General features: G+C 40.2%; 1 protein-coding gene across 2 annotated transcripts in view; it reads left to right on the plus strand.

Annotated features, from left to right (window-relative positions):
- The window catches only part of inpp4b (inositol polyphosphate-4-phosphatase type II B), a 135526-nt gene that overhangs the window by 9690 nt on the left and 105246 nt on the right, over positions 1–20590 (plus strand). Inside the window, exons 3-5 of one of the 2 annotated variants that reach the window (XM_068727807.1) lie at positions 1869–1913; positions 14078–14196; positions 19901–20017. In XM_068727807.1, coding sequence (XP_068583908.1) covers positions 1869–1913; positions 14078–14196; positions 19901–20017 — 281 coding nt within the window. Of the gene's footprint in view, positions 1–1868; positions 1914–14077; positions 14197–14979; positions 15021–19900; positions 20018–20590 lie in introns of those variants that run through there. The other variant, XM_068727808.1, reaches the window with a different exon arrangement.

The following is a 20590-nucleotide window of genomic DNA, read 5'->3' on the forward strand; positions in this document are numbered from 1 at the left end:
CGTTTGGATTTTCTCATCCTTTTGTAGACAAGTGACTCTCAAGAGGACAAGGGGTAACGCTAATGAGTCCCGTACTTAAGTATGCTTCTCATTAATTAGCAATCCCTGTATTGTTTGTCTTTTAATTAATTTAAATTAAACATTCCAAAGAGTCTGATTATGGTCAGAATTTGAATCAACTTTTGGATACTGTGGAAAAATAATTGAACATTTGGTTTGATTTCAACACACCATCTTTCAATATAAGCAAGACCAAAATCCTTTAACTAATTGACAAAGCAACTTGTGATTAATGATCTTAAAATTTAAAATGTCTGAAATCCTAATTGAGAGTGATACTAGAAAATCAACATGTAATTTGATAGTACGAATAAGTACAAATTAAGTCAGTCAGTTAATGGCAGTTCTGTATTAAATTAACTGATAATTCCAAGCAGAAGCACGCAATTCTGTATATGAAATATCCATCGATGTTCAAAACCAACTCAAACCTGATTCTAATTTTGACTTCTGCTATTGAATTAAATATATAATATTCCACCTTAAACATCTTTCATAACATTGCATTGGATCTTCGGTATTAGCATAACTGTGGTTCAGTAGGAAGCTCATGTGAATAGAAAACTATTTTTTAATCTTTCTTTCTTTGTGAATGGAAGATTCCAGGAGAACAACTGCTTAACAACTGCTTATTATACAGATGATAGAGGGTCAGTGGTTGGTGGTATTATTTTAGGACAGGCAGGTTTTATGTCTTCCAAACATGAAGTCTTGTCTTCTTCTTACCTTAGTATTGCATCATTTTGTTGTGTGACTGTTGTTTAGTCAGATCTAAGTAGACTTGCTCTCTGCAAAGACCTTGAAGTGTGATGAAAGGCTTTACAAATACATTGATCCGGCTTGGCATACAAGCTGCCAAGAAAGGGTGGTGACTGAAGTAATTATATAGCAAAGTAAATCATTTTTAGTAAAGGATCCTCATTATATAAAATGACTATTACCTAAAGTAGTGTGGCTCCCATACATCAGTAAGCATCGAGTATCCATGGCCCATTAGTGGGGTTGATGAGCCTTAGAGAGGCCAATTGTGTCGTAGCACCCCAGGAAGAGGGGAGAGCGGCATTTAGTGGTTTAGGGCCCCGCTACGTGTTGCAGGTGCTTCATCTGCTTGGCGTTTGAATGGTTGTGTGTCGCACTGGCAGAGTGATGGATGTGAGACGGGGTTGGTGACAGATGATACAAGCAGTCAGTCCTCTACTCATCATTATGGCAAAAGCCCTCAAGGACATTGGATACTTTGATTCTCTCATTTTGACACTTTCAAAGAATGCAGTATGTTTGTATAATCTAACATGAACAGATTCACTTATCACTTTGGCATTTTTGGATCCTGTCATGCTCCTGGCATTTTAAAATGGTTGAAAAAGGAATAGATTCCAGCCCTTGAGTCTACTTTAAAGTCCGTGTCTATGGGTGATGTGGTTATCCCTTTTTTATTTGAAATGGAAGAACAATTCTTTACTCTATTGTCAATCGTAAGAAAAGATAATCGCCAACAATTTTGATTATAAGGAAGGGAAACATGCTAACAATTAAGAGTTAACTGCTAGCAAAAGCAAATACAAAAGTATTTTTGTAAATTGAATGTCTTCAGGTTTCAACTAAATGATTTGCTTGATTAATCATAAAAGTAACTGACAGGTTAATATATGATTAGAGTAGTCATTAGTTTTAACCCCACATTGGGGGGCAATAGTCAAAGTTCTGATTCACTTTCAATGTGTGTTATTTATTTGTTTTATTATTTTGTCTTAATGTTTGCTTTTTTTCCCCCACTCCCTCTCTTTCTTTCTTTCTCTCTCTCTTAGGTGTTTTTCTAACTCCCAAGCTGCCTCAGGTGGAGTTCAGCCTTGGTAAGTCCTGTGTTTACTCTGTGATTAAAAGGTCTTTTAGAGAATATCCCACACTTTCTTGACATCCTTGTCAGCATATTAGATAAAGGACACATGGACTAACTTGCATGGTGTCACACTTCTTGTAATGTCGAATCTCTCTTCCCTGGTCCAGAAACCCGGGGATGGTTTATGGCCGATCAGGCATCTTGGCTAAAATACATTCAATTGTAACTGTTGTGAACACACACCAACAAACAGACACATGATGACAGTTACGCTAATGCAGAAGTCAGTTAGAATTAGTGGCATATCTGTTAACATCCTTAATTTTGTTCTCAATGTGACACATACACACACCCCAAGTGTGGTTAGAAGGAACAACAAAAAACAGGCATAGAGAAAATATAAAGCAGAACAGCGAGAGGATCCTTTTGAACTTTTCGTGGAGATGGTCTCATTCATATTTCATGCAACTGAGATGTTGGAATTCTATTTCTAGACATTTCATTGTGGCTCAGGTGAAGTTTCCTAAAGGGAAAATCCAAACAGGAATATTATTCCTGTGGTCTCTGAAAGAAGAGATTGACAGCATCAAAGACTGGTGTCTTGGCTTCCATGTTTCCGTCTTCTGAGGGGTCTGCAACAAAAGCTTCCCACTGTTGCGTTCACACAATTAACAAAGAGTGACCGAATGCAGATATGGCCAGATATATACCGTATTTTTCGGACTATAAGGCGCACTTAAAATCCTTACATTTTCTCAAAAATGTATAGTGCGCCTTATAATCCAGCGCGCCTTATGTATGGTCACTTGTTGTGCTTATTGATCGATTTTATGTGGTACAATGCGCTCAAAAATCTGCCGAAATGTGTAAGTACGACTTTGGTAAGTAACGAAGCCGCTCCGCTCAATGGATATTCGGAGCATTACGGTACGCTGTGTCACTACCTGATCGGCCCCGTAACAGGAATGTAATGTCTAAACTAAAAGTCAAAATCGATCAATAAGCACAACAAGTAACCATCGGTCGCAACCGTTGTCCGAGCTTTCACGAAAGCTGGAATCATCACTGAACAGCCGATAACGGCCGATAACGGTAACAAGACTGACTCGGAAAATGACGAGAGGGATTCGGGCATTCTTGATGCCGAAATCGCACAGCTGTTTCACTCAGACACTGAAGATGAAGAATTCGATGGATTTGTGGAAGAGGAATGAATCGATAAGTGAGTGTATTTTTCTGTACCGGTATTTGTTGTTACAACTGAGTTGAATAAAGTTTGATTTACCGGACTGTGTTGTTTTGCTTAATGCGCCTTATAATCCGGTGCGGTTTATGTGTGAACATAGACACGTTAATTCACAGTGCGCCTTATAATCCGGTGCGCCTTATAGTCCGAAAAATACGGTAGCTGGGAATGGGGCTGCAGTTTCTTTTTCATCTTAATAGTATTAGAAGAGATAATTATTGCACCAATGTGTCCTTCTTAGTGTCACTTGATGACTTCCAGGCCTGGCCAGTGCTCAGTGGATCTTATGACCATTAAAACAGTTTTCAATGTGTTTAAACTGCAACCGCATGTTGATACCTCATGAACACCCTTGATAGTCCCATTACCATTACATAGAGGGTCAAATTACAGTCATAAAGACATGTAATCAGAGTTCATTTATAGAGAGACTGCGTGGGGCTCAATAGGAGTCGTTATTGTGAGAACATGCATACACACTCAAGTGCACACAACTGGGTCTTTGTGTGCACACATAGTAGATACAGGCATATTCTGCAAAAAAAATATTAATCAAATAACTCCTTTGTAATGCTTGCTTTGTTTCCTAAATGTTGATTATATTTGAATTTCTACTCAAATGATACTGTAGGTTTAGGTTTTGCTCTTAAATATAAAATTATATTTGAATGTAAAATATCCGTCATGGTAGAAAATACAGCTGACAGCTGGCACAGAGAATAACCGCATCTTTAATTGCCCTGGTTGAATGTGTGCTCAATGTACAGTACATCTGTTTCATTGGGGGGAGAGGGTTTGTATCATATGTGCATATTCTATTTTTTAATTGATAAAAATAAATGCACTTTACTTTTAAACTCTGGAAGGAGGCTACATGTTTAAATGCTCAGCATGTTTAAATGTGTTATTCTTTTCCAAGATAAATTAAATGGTGCTAATGTCGTTAATAAGAATGAGAATGGTAACCAAGCATTCATCCTACTGTGAATCACTATCCCCTAGCGACTGTGAGGGCTAAGCAGCTGCTAGCTAGCCAGCTACCTACCGGTAGAAACTCCAGCTCCAAGCAAGCCAAGTCAAACTTGAATCATGAAACACATTTCATACCCAACGAGAGACTCTGTGTGGTTAAAATGAAGAATGTAACGTACAGAGAAAATAAACAACCATTCACAAGAAGACAGGAGTGAATCAGAACCTGAATCTGACAGCCCACACTATGTCGATACTAATTCTTGAAAGGCAACAGAAAAAAAATATATATCTTGAGGTTGCTTTTGAAAGAAGCACTCAAGACTGAATCTAAAGTCCTCAATGAGGTTATTTGAGCAACTTCAAAGCACAAAGGCCAAAGGCAGCTTCACTTGACCATCAGAATAGACCAGTGCCAGATGACTGAGAAATCTGGGCATGATTTGTTTTGAGCATGTTGACACATTATGAAGGAAGGCCATTCATTGCTTCAAATATAAGTAAGAGAACATTAAAATAAACCCTAGCGTGTACTGGAAGCCAATGCAGTGATTTGAGGAGAGGTTTAATGTACTGTGCTTCCTGTTTTAGTCCCTGTTTGAACTCCTTACCAACAGGGGACTGTGTACGGTGTAAATATTGATTGTTAATCCTGTGCACATGGCCCTGTGTTTGTGTGTATAGGATTGGTGTGCACAAATCCACAATTAATTTTGCAGCTAATTAACACCTTAATTACATCACTATAGACAATATGGTATTTGGGGGAATAAGGCTGCGTTTATATGGTAATAGAAAGCTTGCTCTAGAGCCACAGAAAAAGACGGCTACATTCAAGGTCTGACTGGTACTCATTATACTGTTGTACTATTCATGTGTAAAATCAGTCGAGTGCCCCTTCAAAAGAAAGTCAGTGGTTCAAACTATAGGTGTTGACTTTGAAAGAAGTGGGCATTAAAGGACCCATATACGAGATTGTCTCTCAACATGGCAACGGCTGAGCCGGTGGCGAGCAGCTAACAGTGCAAACAACGGCAACAGTGCCGGCAGACCAAGCGCTTCCATGACAACGTCGTCAACTGGGACCGCTTTGTCAGCTGTATCCGCCCTACGAGCTCATGGCAGAGCAGCGGCCGTGGGCTAGCCAGTGGGGCACGCTCACGTGCACAAACGTGCACTAAAAATACGTGCGGCCGGTGCAGCTACGTGGACAAAGAACGGAGAAGCTCAGAAAACAACACACACAGAGCGCCAGTGACCTCATTCCCTTGGCGTTGTACAGCAAATTGTTGTTTGCTGCTTTATCAAGCATGCTCTGAATATTGATTTTATCACCTTTAAGAAGACAAGGAGGGTTAAAGTAAATTTGCTATCCAGTTGCATTCTGGGAAATGTAGGATCCAGTATTTTTGGAGCGTGACCCACAATAAAAAAATCACAATGTCAGCATGATTCGTTTTTCACTCTGTCTCTTGTGTGTCCCCAATTATATTGAAGTGTAAGAATAAATCATTGGAGTGCCTCTATAAAACTAATTCACAAACACATGCACTTATTCTGTCAGCAGAGCAGTCTGTGGTCTTTGCTGCGGTCAATGCAATATTTCAAAGCCACAGATTAACACTTAACAATATGACCAGTTATTAAATAGCAAACCATATGAAGCCCCTAAGATTACATGGACTATATACACAGACTGAGAAACATGTTCTCTTTACTTCTGCACAGGTACAATGTAGAACACAGTGGACAGCTTCTTGTCAGGCTCATCACATGCTGGATTGTACTACTGCAGCCAAGAATTTATTTTTCAAGCCAAAAATAATGAGATTTGATGTTTTTGGTGTTTGCTTTTGTTTTGACACGGTGTCATAAAAATCTAATGGGAAGAGTCGTATCTAGCCAAAATGTAAGATATACATAAACAAACAAGCTCACCGGATACATTTAAATCTCCTGTATGTTATTGTTAGTTAAGATACTAACCAAGGCATTTGAAACGTTGACTCCTTTGCTTTAGTGGAGACAGTCGGTAGGAGAATTTTTCTGTTTATATTTCAACCCTTGGATATTGAGTATATATTGAGTTAATCATTTATCTTGTTATGACTCCCAAGCGCTGCTCTGCTTCAAAAACTTGCGGCAGTGGAACGACCACATGTCTCTTTTTGGGGAGACAAGTCCCTCTCTGGCTACCTCACAATTTCAGCACCAAGTTTATGCAGCAGTAGTGGGAAATTAAGAGACTCTAAAAGTCAATATACAACAAAATGTGCCTAATACAGGTGTGTTGACAGTGTATACAGAGTTATGCATAATCATACACTATGTCACACTAGACTCCGTGCCTGCACAGACAAGAGCTTAACATTAGCATATTTACATTTTAAATGTCTCATACACTTGTCTCTCCTTTTAAGTTTATTGTTTTTTGTTGTTTTGTCAGAGTGTCAGCGTAAATGATGGACGTAACATGTTGAATATTAGGATAATTCTGTGCTGTGATTAACCACAGTAAACGTGAAAGCTGACTTTTTATTCCTACATGACTCTTGCAGATCTCTTTTGTTCTTTCTCAAGTAATGGTCTTGCTTCTTGACAGTAGTTTAAAAAATATTTTGTGTGAAGTGAATTTATAATACTGTTTGAACTAGAGTGTTACAAGACATAAGGTTTAAAAATACATTGTCATTATTCAAAGAATGATATGCATAAATATCCAAAAGTAACAGATGCAAATTTTCTGTGAGTGTCAGCTTCACAAATACACTTTGTATTATCCACAATTCCTTTTAAAACAGGCCCCATTCACATATGAAACAAGAAATCACAGGCATTATATTAAAGTACATCATATGCTTGTCAATATCTCATGAATTTACATGAGTGATAAGCAGCACTGTGCAGCAGGTGAAAGACATATTCATCATGACACGACAGCCCCTATTTTCTCAGTTTTCCCCAGACCAACTGGCAAACAGGTGTGCAAATGGCGGCACATGCAAATAATGTTGTCAAATTAATTGAAGTGTTGAAATAATTATCATGATGAATAAGCGTCTTCTAGAGATGAGCATATATTCCTGTCTCCTGTGGCAACTCCCAGGGCTCCCCTCAGATTAAATGGAATTTAGATTCATTGTGGGGTCTCGGAGGCCCAATGCATTAAAACTCATTCCCAGCAAATTCATCTTGAAAGAGCTCAGCATACTCCAATCACACAAAATAAATACAGCATAGTAATTGAAGCCTCCAAGGATTGGCAAACATTATTACTCCAATTGCTCAATTGTTATGGTAATTTAGGAATCAGTCTCGGTATACTTTAATAGTGAAGTCGCTTGACTAAAATTGCGAGTCACGTCATTGTTGAATTCATACTCACCTAAGTAACGGCATTTAATTCACTTAGAAGTGACCAAAAATCTGCAAATGTCACTCTATCCTACGCTCAATCCATTATTTGAATCTCTGTCACTTTAATAGACCGTCCTCTGTCCTCCTCCGTGTTACTCCCTCATTATCTCCCCTCTCACTCAGGCTTCCTTCCTCAAACTCAAAACGCCTCTCTAAGGGACTCCCTTGTCCTTTCTCTCGGTCGCCCTCTTTATTTCCCTTTCCTGCCACCCCCACCCAGCATCATAATAGCTCTGACCTTAGAGGGTCAGTTGAAGTGTCATATCCCTGTAAGAGAGCCAGTCTGGTGATGCATGGTTGGGCACCCAGTCCCATTTCAATCACCAGTCTGGCTGTGGTTAACTGTGCAGCGGGGTAGAGAAGATCCCTCAGGCCAATCAAATATACGTCCCCTGAGGTGACTGATGGGGATAAGTCAGCAGCTTATCTGCAGTATCTCATCTTGGGTCTTGTGTGTAAAAAAAGAGGAAAATAAAGATAGAATCATGTCAAGAAAAGAGGGCCAGTGTAATTTAATTGTAGAGAAAGGGAGGGCCACTAAATGATATGAGGTGATATGATGAAACTGCGGGAAAGAAAAAAAAGATCAAGCTCTTTGGAAACCTTCGTGGCCTCCAGTGTTTCGTGTGTGTCATCGCATACAGCACATGCCTCAGTTACATGTGCTGACATGCTTCAGTTGCATGTGCCGGTACGCGTCAGTGCGGGTCTGTGAATATCTTTTGCACCTACAGTTCTGGCACAACAAACCCCCGATCAGAGCCACGCAGATGCCTTTTATATGAACATCAGATCCAATGAACATTTTCATGACTTAGTTTTGGTTTGTGCATGCATAAGCAAATGTGAGACCTCCTTTAATGTGAGTCCAAAAGACCTGGCACCAGGATCTTGAAGAGAGAAAGGGAATGTAGAATCAGAATAGCCCCTAAGAGATAGTATGCACAAGCTCTGCTGCACTGTAAGATATTCTTCAACTCTTGCTTGTAGCCTTTTCCCAGCAACAGCTGCTAAGAGAATGTTACTGTTCCATGTTACGGAAATGTTTGGTGTCTTGTTATTTCCTCAAGTCAGTCTTTCATGCACGACATACACTGCATGGATGACAACTGATTTTAACCGTAATTGGCCACCTCTGATTTGGGTTCAATTTAAAAATTTCTGGCATTTGAGAAATTCCGGTCAGCTTTCCAACTGCTGTCAATCTTACTGCAGCTTGTAATTAATCTTTTATTTTTATATTATTGTAGTAATATTTAACACAATGTTGTCTAGTCTCTTCTGCATTCATATGCAGAACGGGAATGGGATAGGAGAAGTTTTTGGTATCAGTAAACAGTCCGTGTGGAGAGCAAAATAGGCGGAATGCATTAGCCGAAATGCAATCTTGGATCCCACTGGGTATAGTATGAGGATGATTCCGATTTTTATTGGTTTAAAAGTAACTTGTAAACTGGTTCCTTTTTAAAACAATCCGGTCGTACACATCGTCTCTCAACTCCAACTCCAGTCTTACAATCTCAAGTTACAAATGGGACAGCACGGAAAAGAAAGTCTTGGCCCGGATATCCGCAGGCTACACATGAACCCCAGAAATATAGCCCCTTGCCCACAGAGGCTTATCCGTCATCAGACAGATAGCTGATGGGTTCAGAGATTGACAGTTGTCTTGATTGAGTGTGCTGTGATAGAAAAAACACTGAATGTTGCTGCAACACAGACCATATTGCCTACACCTTCCCAGTTGCCTGCAGGCCCATATTCTCCATTTTTCTTCTTTTTTGTTTAAGCAAAGTATGTTCCAAGTAATGCTGCCTGTCTCCTTTTTTTTTGGAGGATGCTATCTCATTTTACTAAAACTTAATTTGTGTGAGCATCCGCTTTATGACTGGTAGATGGATGTGTACATTGTGAGAAACCATAGGAGGTGTGGTGTGAGTGTGATTAAGAAGAACGTACAGTGTCTGTCTGCCCACATTTATGCGCACTTTGCAAGGGACATATGTCTCATTGCTCAGTGATGTATACTTATACTGTATGACCTCCTCAAACATGCACACAGGCAGTAATGGGACATGGGTATCCTTGGGTCGTCTATATAAATCCACTGGTCATCAGTGGGTTCATTGCAGCTAATCTCAAACAGTTGTTAAACGGGCAATAAGATATATATTGTATATACACATACAACTAAACACATACTGAAATTGAGACCCCGGATCACGTCAACCTCATGTATGTTTCGTTGATTCTCTTTCATTACCTCCTCTGGTTTTGCGGGAACACACAAGATGTAGATCAATGCTTCTTAATCCCAGTTCTGAGGACTCTGGGTGGTTTTAAATCTTACACGGTGTAGCAGTGGCGGGCCGTACATTTTATACGTGCTGTCCTACTAGACTTGAGCCATCTCGTAATGAGCTCATTATGACGCCACAGCTATGGTTATTTGTTTCTAGGGGTGTAACAATACACGTATTCGTATTATACGGTTCGGTACGAGGCTTAAGAACCGAACAATACGTTTGAATAATACTAGTGCATTAGGAAAATGCAGAAGCTTAAATTGTGGGAAATATAATGTTTTCGGTGGACTGCGCTCACATAACAGACAACAGGCTTTGTGACCTCTGAACCCGGAACAACAACAAAAAACAGCTGAGGCTGTGGCACCGTACGTGTCTTCAGGGGGGCTAAGCTAGCGGGGAAACAACAGCCCGAACACATTCAATTGTCCAGACAATAACCCTGCGCATGACGGGATGTTTCGTAGTTAACGGACATTTCATATAGTCCAAATCAATGTAATTAACACAATGACAAGAAAAATTCACAACCAGTCACATATATTCACATGACAACAAAGCAACAAATTAATCCAGCAACACTGCAGCGCTAGAGCACGAGCCATTCATATTATTCATAAAAACAACAAGATAGACAAATAAACACAGTAGAAACGCTACTGCAGATGTAAAGACTCAAAATCAGTTAACTTACCACAGCTGCTCTTCACTTAAAAGACAAAGTCCACTCAGGTCTCTCCAAAAGTTTTCAAAAGCACGTAGCTTGTGTGTGTCCTGTCGTGTAGCTGCCTTGGTTAGCGTAGCGTAGCTCCAAACACCAAGAGCTCAGTGCGGTGTAGTCATGCTGCTTTACAGCCTGGACATCCAAGGTAAAATCATACAGATGAGATGGCCACTATTCAAATCACCAAGGGTTTTCAACCTTGGTACAGAAAACCTAGATGTCAGATCTAATGGATCATACTCTTTACAGTATGACAAACTGAAGTACTTTTGCTGTAAAAACTGCTTTTATGGGCAATAAATCCATAAAATATACAAACCTACAATACATAAATATAGTCTGGTAAACAAATGAGTTTCTTCTTACAGCCGCCCCCTCTTTTTGTATCAGTAGCAGAACAGCATCAGTAATGCATGTTTCTAGGTTTGCCTTGTAATGGCTGCATGCACTGAAGTCCATTTGAACCAAGTTATTCCCTTCATGATTCACTCTATGCTCCCCTGCTGTGGCAGCGCTCCTTACTCCCAGACTCTTTTAGCAATTCTCAGATAAAACGGAGACTTAACCCAAGAATGTAGAGACAGTTGTTAATGGCTTCAATAAAGCACTTTTAAATTTAGTATCACAAAAATTAGATGTTTTGTTTTGATCATCTTTAAGTCTCATGAGTAGACATACCCTGGAGAATTAGCGAATGTGCTTTAGTCTAATGCAGTTGTCACATGGTTTGAATGATAATAGATGGGGATTTCTATCAGTATCAATCACACATTCTTTTGAGACTTCATCTAGTTTAGATCCTGACCAATTAAAAATAAATCAACTCAACATCGTTATTCAGTCACTCTGAGGTCAGGTTTATATCCACGGATGCCTACTTGACACTATAACTTAATCTAAATCTTAAGATTTTCTCTTATACAACAATAGTTATTCTCTATGAAACACAACACAATTTCACACAGCTGTCAATATGTTTTATGAATGACCAACAAACATTCTCTTTAATTGAACTCTTTTGAATATTTTACAGGGTATGAGCCAACCTTCAACCAAACATGTCTCTGGTGCTTCTGATTGGTGTGTTCAGTTTCACATAAAATAGGTTGAAAAGGAATAGTAAAGTCACAGATTACAAAGAAAGCTTTGAATTTGGTATGCTAAAAGCGTCTGTTATTCCTCTGATTTTTTGCAGACACGTGTGTGACAAATTCTCATTAAATCTCTGCTTTGTTTGTGTTGCTGTTGTTAAATGAAGCCAAGGACAGTCACCTTGACAGTACAATCAGTATACCTGGAAAATGTCTTGGTTCTGTCTTAGTTTCACAATAGGTGAAGGTTTGCAAGTTTGTGTGTGTGTGTGTGTGTGTGTGTGTGTGTGTGTGTGTGTGTGTGTGTGTGTGTGTGTGTGTGTACAAAGGATGCCCTAGGCTTTTCTTTTGCCCTTCACTGTGTCTTTATTTTTTATTGTTTACAGAATGGGTGCTACCCAATAGTTAATAGTACAATTTAAATTAATAAAAATATCTTTCCTGAAATCTCAAGTATCACATTAATTTGCCAGCAGGCCTGCTGTTTTCTGTTCAGATCATGATAACTACGGTTGGTAAAGTCACATACTGTAGTTCTGGTTATGCAGCAACAGTATGTGACAATCCAAATTTAATTGGACAATGAGGAAAAAAACTCTTTTGACGCTGGGCGCTTATCTGCTCTGAGTTGAAGTTTTTTCAACCCGAGGGGTTTAGTGCACTCCTGCAAAAACGTTGGGTGTATAGAGAGAAAAAAGACACTCAGCAATGCCAAAGCAGCACGCAAAACACTTCACTCTCATTGAAAAAATTACAAATAAACTGCACCAGGCTTCTAAAAAGCTCTCGGTCTGATCGGGGCCGTATACTGTGTACTTATGTGTCTATGTACATCTTACAATAAGGTACAATTTGAAATATATGTACATCTTACAATAAGGTACAATTTGAAATATATGTACATCTTACAATAAAGTACAATTTGAAATGCATCTATGTACATCTTACAATTAGGTACAATTTGAAATATATGTACATCTTACAATAAGGTACAATTTGAAATCCATCTATGTACATCTTACAATTGAAATGATACTTTTTTCCAGGTGCACATAGGAAAAGAAACACTTTACCATGCAGATTTTCTTTACCTAACAAATCAGAGAAAGTCAGATAAACCACCTCTAAACCTGAGAAAAGAAAGGTCTACATTTCTTTGGTGTCCTGCTACTGAACCCTTCATTTCTTTCTGCAACTTTATTCTTGCTCTTCAGACCCTTTCAAATTTCTTCCACAAGAACCCCTTTCATCTCTAGTTGCTTAAACATTAAAATCAAGCTCACAAAGATGCAGCTGCACACAAAAAGGCAATCTTCTGCCCTTGCTGGTCTTTTGATGGAATTTCACCCACCGAGTAATATTAAACCAGACTTTGTTTTTCAGAGTAATGTGTGAAACTGACCAGGCATCGGGAGCAGATCAACTTCTGTTTACATGACAAAATTGTGCTGGATAGATAGAATGCAGCTCTTGGACAGGATCCAAGGAGGTTACTGAACACAAATCTGTCATTATGCTACTCGGGTGCTTACAAATGTTCTTTAATACATAAATTCAGGGCCATATGGTCTAATTTACTCTGTATCAGGCTGGGTATTTTTATTGGCCTTCTATTTGAAGCAGATTTAAACAGAGGAGTCACATCTTTAAAATTATCCACAGAAATTATAATTTTTCCTGCACAAGGTCTAATAAATATCTACCTTTTTTGTTTTGACTTGATCGAAAGTGCACCTTTACTCCTGTTTATGTGACTTTTAAGAGATAACAAGGATGTCTTGGTACAGTAGTGTTTTTCACTGAAAGATGCATCAGTTTAGCTATGATGGGATCAGCGAGTGTTATCTTGTTAGGGGGGGTTTCTATTCGTAACCAGGAAGCGTTGGTTTCCTATGAAGGAATTGTGGGATGCAAAGTCTTTCCTGTCCTTGGACTCCAGCGGGGCTGAGTGACAAGCAGCTTTTGTTGTTGGAAATGAAAGCCCTAATAAATCTGATATCTCTCTGCCAGGGGGAAATTCTACTGCCATTTTAATCAACTGCTAAGGCAACAATTCTATATCTCAATATATATATTTAATTAATTTCCTTAAACTTTTATTGTGTTTGGAGGAGAGGCCTCAGAGAAGCGAGGACAGCATATTTATCTTCTTTTCTCTTTGTGGTGATGCAGCTCTTTAGTGCTTTGACATGTGACATCTAATCTGACAGAAGATATTTATAAATCCTCTACCTTAGCCGCTCTTCTCTTTTTTTCCCTGTTTATTTAACTTGTTCTTTTCTTATTTATTGTCACATTCTCCACACTCAGTGTCGTGATTTGTATGACTTAACCCCTCTCATCTTGATTTTCTTCCTCTTCTCCTTCCTCCTTCTATCCTCTCCTCTCCTCCCTCCCTTGTCTCCCCCTCCCTCTCTGTAGCCTGTAATGATCTGGTGGCCTCAGGCAGTGACAGGAAGCCCAATGCTTTGGTCCAGGTGGCTGTCATAGATCCCCACAAGCAGCACCTCGTCTCTCATGCCTGCACAGAGATAGTGGAGGTAAGGCCACACACACACCTGTACAGACACACACATGCACTATCCTCTCTCCGACCTTTGATGTTTGTTGTTTTGCTGTGTCTCTGGGTCACTCCTGGTTGGTGTTCCTTCCAACACTGTCCGCCCTCCTTTTTCTCAACCTTTTTTCCCCCATCTGACTCATTGAACTGGAACAGACAATGAGCTTTTACTTTCTCTTTCCTGTGACAGTCCAGACATCTGAAAGAGTTGATGTGTGGCTCTCAATCAGTATCATCCCTCAGTATGCACAGTATGTGTTTTGGGGTTTCATGGTGTTGGAGTTCCATACAGTGAGAGTGTTTTGTGGGCTTTAACCTCTTTAAATGCTTCTTTTATTACCTCCAGTCTGACAGTGCTGTTGGCAAGACAACAGTCACACAAGTGTTTTTTTGGGCGGCAGCAGCTGCCCCCTGTCCCACTATGGAACACCCACTTACACACATACACACACACACACACACACACACACACACACACACTTTTTTTTCTCTCCTCATACAAGGGCAAGGTTTCCTGACGCATTTTATTTTCCTGCTAATCCAGCGAAGCTAAATGTGTATAACCGTCTCTTTCAAAGACTGCATTTCGACTGCTTTTCCCCTCAGTCTTGTCAAGGCAACAGCAGTGTGTGTGTTTGAGCATGTGTGTGTAAAAACACAGGATGTGGTAGGATACTGTATGCTGGCTCAGCCAGCTCTGCATACACTCTGAGTGCCGCTGGAGTTTTGATTTCATGGCTGTAATGTTCAGGATTTCGAGTAGGATCTGAGGATATGGACTGCTTTCGTCTTCACAAAAAACGGGTATGTGCGCATTCTGTGTGATTTTACAAGTCTGTTTTAAAAGAGAGGTTTGCAGCCTCATAAGACATTTTTAAGATAGTCGAGGAGTTTTCTCTGCCATATATTCATTTTGTTAGTCTGGATAGTATAATATAAATGAAGATACTTGCCACAACACATACAAGTATATTTAGCATTGCACACAGAAATCCGACCAATCTGATGAGTAATGTGAGAGTTATTTTGACCCAGAAGCAGCACAACATTGAAAATATTCAATTTGACTTTGAAACCCTCCTTGAATGAAGTGTAAGTCGTTGTTTAAAGGAACAGAGCTTACTTGTCCGGACAGTGGTAACCATTAGGGTTTCATACTAATACATCTTCCAAAATGCACAGCAGCAGATCTTCATTAACCTGTGTGGACAAAGGTGGACCTGTGTGTGTGTGTGTGTGTGTGTGTGTGTGTGTGTGTGTGTGTGTGTGTGTGTGTGTGTGTGTGTGTGTGTGTGTGTGTGTGTGTGTGTGTGTGTGTGTGTGTGCGTGCTAGAGAGCCCCACTGTGTGTGAATAATGCATCTGAAAACGGCTCAACTGCCACTTGTGTTTCTCCTGTTTGTCACATTCCCGGGATGCCTGCTCTCAACAGCTGCCGCCGGCTTTGCTGGACACTGAGTGAGTCTTGGTCGTATGGAAGCTTCAGCATGTGATAGGCGTATTATCAGGAACCCACGGTACATGATATAAGGGTTTCATTTAGAAGATAAAAGAAGGAACAAGCCCTCTTTACTCAAACCCGTGAATCACTAGACAGGGGTCAGGTAAAAAGAACAGGATAGCATTTAATCTCATTGGATCTGAACTTTCTCCTCTTTAGTTCAATGACCTCTCCCTCTTTTATTTATTGAAAAGTTTTTGGAGAATACACTGCCTCTAAATATATCTTAAATCATTAACTGCTACTGTACCAAAACATAAACATTGTGTTACCTTGTGTTAGAAGTAGTGTGATCAGACTATAAGTGACAAAAAGAAGGTATACTTAAAGGTCAGTATGATTACTAATATTGATTAAAAATGCTTTTAAATTTGATATATAGTGTTATTATTATTACAAAACAATCAAGTGAATTATTTTCTTGTATACTAATTTTCCAAATAGCGCACTGTTAACATTAGCACATAGTTCATACTCAATATTATTGATTCACTGTATGGTATGAAACTGGATCACAGCGCAATATTTTCACAAAAGACAGACCCTTTTTATCTCCACAGAGCGAGTGTATGTCTCAATGTGAGTACTGTATCCTATCTACTAGTAAAACAGAAAGGACCAGTGACAACTTAAAAAGAAAATCTAAAGCCCTGTAAATCTCTTTAAAGTGCAACAGGAAGCGTCTTCGACAAATTGTATTTGAAGCTGGAGACAAAAAAAAATGCTATCTAGCAACTCGTAGGGAAATCCCATTCCTAAAACATGGGCAATAGGTCCAGGGGTGGGAGTACTTGAGGGGATTTGACGTCACGGAAAGCCAAGGGATAAAACAGCCTTTGATGTCATGCTAGTCAAGCGAAGAACCCCCTGCCTGGAACAAATTCAGAGAGTCTAGTCTGTCTGTGTGTATGTGTGTGTGTGTGCACAACCCAATCCAATGGTACACACACACACACACACACACACACCCTCTAATGGCCTAAATTGGCCATTCCACTGAGGTTTGCAACCCAAACAAAAAGACGAGAGAGGGGCAGCTGTTTCCCAAAGCATATGTTGACCACTTGTATGACAGACTGGCTTACTTCTCTGCGTAGATGGAGACAGGCTTTCCACTTTAGCTCATCTCAGCCTATCAGTAGCGCTAAGAAGATTCAGCCGCAGCTGAGGCTGCCAACCATGCTGGTAAGTCTGAATGAGGCCTATTCAGTGTGCCAGTGAGGCAAGTGTAAGGGCTTGTGTGTGTGTATGTGTGTTTGTGTCTGTACCTGCACATTCTTGAGTATAATGGCTCTGTCTGTCTTTTTGTTAATGTACAGTACTGGTATATATCCAGCTTTGCACTAAGCTCAAAGCAGTGCAATGGTTCCACTGTGTCTGTACCCGCTGTGCTGTGTTTAGGATATTAGAGTACACAAACCACAAAGCTTCATGGCTCGGTGGCAAAATGGGACCGAGAATCAAGACCGGTATTACCAAGTCTAGAGAGGCTGGAACAAGAAGCGATAGACTTGTTTTATTTCCCCTCTGTCAGCGCATGGACGATTTCTGACGGATCAACAGGGTTAGTGGTGCGGTGAGGTGGTGTGTCTGTGTATTCCCTCCGTGTGTGTGTGTGTGTATGTGCGCAGTTGAACACATAATTCTACCTTTGTGTGTGTTGCATTAAATACACTGCTGTTTTTAGCTCGCTTCATGCATTGGCTCCCAATCCTCTCGACATTCCTTATTGTAGCAAAGGATTTGAGGCTTGTTGGTGTCAGTCCTACCTGAGCTGCGGTCCAGTTCCAAAATTAACTTAAACTGAAAAATAATTCTCCAGCCAAAATATTTTTCAGCCGGCCATAAAACTGCATAATATACACAAACAACACAAACAAACGAGCAGGTCCTATGATACCTACCATTGTATCATTGCTATCCTAAAAGTACAATCTCTCCCCCTTCTGTGAAGCTTCACTTCTCTGTTAATGTTCCAAACTTCCACCGTGATCTTCATTTTTTTTCCTTTAAGTTGATCTGCTCTTACAATGTTCCGCCCCATGCACTCTCTTTGCGGTTGGAGTGAAATTTCCCTCCGTGGTACCGGTGGTACTGGTAATCAAGCCGGGTAGCCAGCTAGATAATTTAACCGTAACTGTTGTGACAATGGTCAGGGAGGATTAACCAAAGAATTACAATACAATTATATAAATTGCATGCCGCCACCAGTGTGCAGAGTCGATGCTAAACAAAACATAATCAATCAACTTATGTGTTGTAGTGATGAGAGTTTGTAGTAAAGTAGGCATCTTTATTTTATCCGTCAATGTAGATTTTTCCTTTCATTTTGGACACTGGCTACACTTATGGGGACTAGCCATTCATTTAGCATTTGTTTTGTCTATCCAGCAAACTGATGCAATGTTTAAGCCTTTTGATGCGATAATCAGCTATTGTGCAGGCAAGACTAACATCTACGCACTGACTCTAAACTACAAATGAACTAGAGTAACAGAGGGAGGGGTTTCCATTTTTAAACAATTAAACCTAAGATCAGACAAGGATCACAGCATTGTCTATTTACGTAAATGTGTGGTTTGGAGATTAGTTGGATCAAGTGATGCGCCTATAACTCAGTTCCTTCTAATATTGAAGTTATGGGCAATAAGTCAGTGTTACCGTTTTATCAACTTTGAGAGAAATAACATTTAAATTAGGGATGCAAAGATACTTTTTTTCAGACCAAGTACCCGTACTTCATCTGGGTACTTGCCAGTACTGAGTACCAATTGAAGTACTTTATAATACCATTACAGTTCTAACAATAGCTTTGTTATCTATCAAAATGCAGTGAAACACAGTACATTACTGTGCACACTAGCTAGACTATTACGCTTGTGATTTTCCCTATAGTAGTCACATACCAAGGTATTTATTATTGACCAACCTTAATTTCTTTACAGCTGCTTTTTTTTGTTAAGTCAAGGGTGTGATCATACATTCATATGTCTGCCAGTCTGTCTATGTCAGCCTCATTACTGCTCCCCAGTCTGTCCCCAAACGGTCGCAGAGGGCTGCATTCTAGAAACGCCCATCAAAGCGGAGCAGAGGAAGAGGAAGCCCCCAGTGTAAACACAAAGTGCTTTGAATTTCAAAGCTCAAGTAGGCAACACCAAATTACTAAACAATCCTTGTGACTTCCCAGTAAAGCCCCTCAGCTCCTGGTGCAATACAATCTACTTATATTAAGATTTATTGCAGATTCAAAACATCCATTACTTCTCAGACTTTATGTTGGAGGGAATTTTGTCACAGATTAAAAGTGAAAGAAAAGTATGATTGTGAGGGACATGAAAAGTTTCCTGCGCTAGGATTGACTCAAAGACATAGTTTAGCTAAGGTAATGCACCTTAGCCAGGTGAATCTCTAACTACACTTAGAATCATAACTCTATCACTGTTTGGCAAAAACAAATCCTCCCAACAGGTGAAACAGAGGGCATACAGGTCCTCACTCTGCGTGCACTGCAGTGGCTTTAGAGAAAGTTTTAAATTTAAAATATAAACCAGTAACAACCTTGTAAAGACATTTTTACAGTGCAATGAAAGCAAGGTCTTTGAAGGCCGTCGCAAAACAAGCCATGCAGTTCAAAAGGCATGGAAGTTAAAGGTTCTGAGCGCTTGTGAGTATTTATTTGCTAATGCCATACAGTCTTCTGGTATGTTTGAAGACCCAACACTGGCTGCTAGGGACACTGGTTTAATCCCATCACTGTGCCAATTTACCCGTCGACACTTGTTGCTCCTGACCTGCGGTTTCATTTGGGAGACTGTAGTTATGCCAGAGCTCCAGGTAAACCCACCAGGGTGAGCTCTATCTTCTCCTTTTTTGTGTGCCCAGGAGAGGCAGCAGGGGCAGCTGGAGAGAAACGCTGGGAGGAGGAGGATGGACTGAGCCCAGCTGTTGGCTCATTCACCCACCCAAGTCTCCCTCCCTCCTTTTATCCCTTCGGCTTCGAGCCTTATTTTTTTTTTTGCAGTACAAATGTGCATATAAGAGTACACACCACCACACATGCACACACACACACACACACACACACACACACACACACACACACACACACACACACACACACACACACACACACACACAAACACACATGTCTCACCCTGTTTCTGTGTTGTCCCTCTCTCTGACAGGCGAACAAAGACCCGCTGTTTCTGACGGGGGTGACCTTCCCTTCAGAGTATCCTGCTAGCCCGGAGACACTAGTCAAGCTAACTGTGTATGATGCAAAGGACAAGAGCCAGGAATCAGTGAGTAAACAGTTGCTGTGTTTCTGTGTGTTTGTTGTACATTTACATTTTGAAAATCTAGTGTGTATGTGTGTCCGTGTGAGAGAGCGAGATGATAATGAGAATGCGTTCAAAGCCAGCCGTGAAGCAGTCATCCCACATGTGTTGGTTGTGCAGAACTGAGCTTTAAACTTTACAGAGAACGAACATGCAAAGCTGTGGGAATTCTGCAGCAGAATCTCATTATGTTTATATTTGTCCTACAGATTTTGGGTGCAACACGTTGTTTGTTGATTTACAGCAGGCAGTGAATTATAGTAGTCACTTAGTAATCATTCATTTGAGGTAGTCTCAGACAAAGACCTTAGCCTTGAGTTTTGAAGGAAAAGGGTGTGTAGCCTTCGATTAGCATCTGTGCATGGCAGCCCGTCATTCTCGATGATCCCGTGAGAAAAACCAGCAGGCACATCAGTGGGAATGGGAATGAGAGCCAGACATAGAATCCTGAATGGGCCGGGCCCTCTGATTCTGACATTTTAAACAGACTTTATAACAGGCTCTCAAGTGTGGATGGATGCGTGATCCTAATCAAGC

The sequence above is a fragment of the Cebidichthys violaceus genome, unplaced genomic scaffold (assembly GCF_023349555.1).
Source record: "Cebidichthys violaceus isolate CVI_PGR_0920_01 unplaced genomic scaffold, fCebVio1.0.p SCAF_4, whole genome shotgun sequence".
Taxonomy (NCBI): domain Eukaryota; kingdom Metazoa; phylum Chordata; class Actinopteri; order Perciformes; family Stichaeidae; genus Cebidichthys; species Cebidichthys violaceus.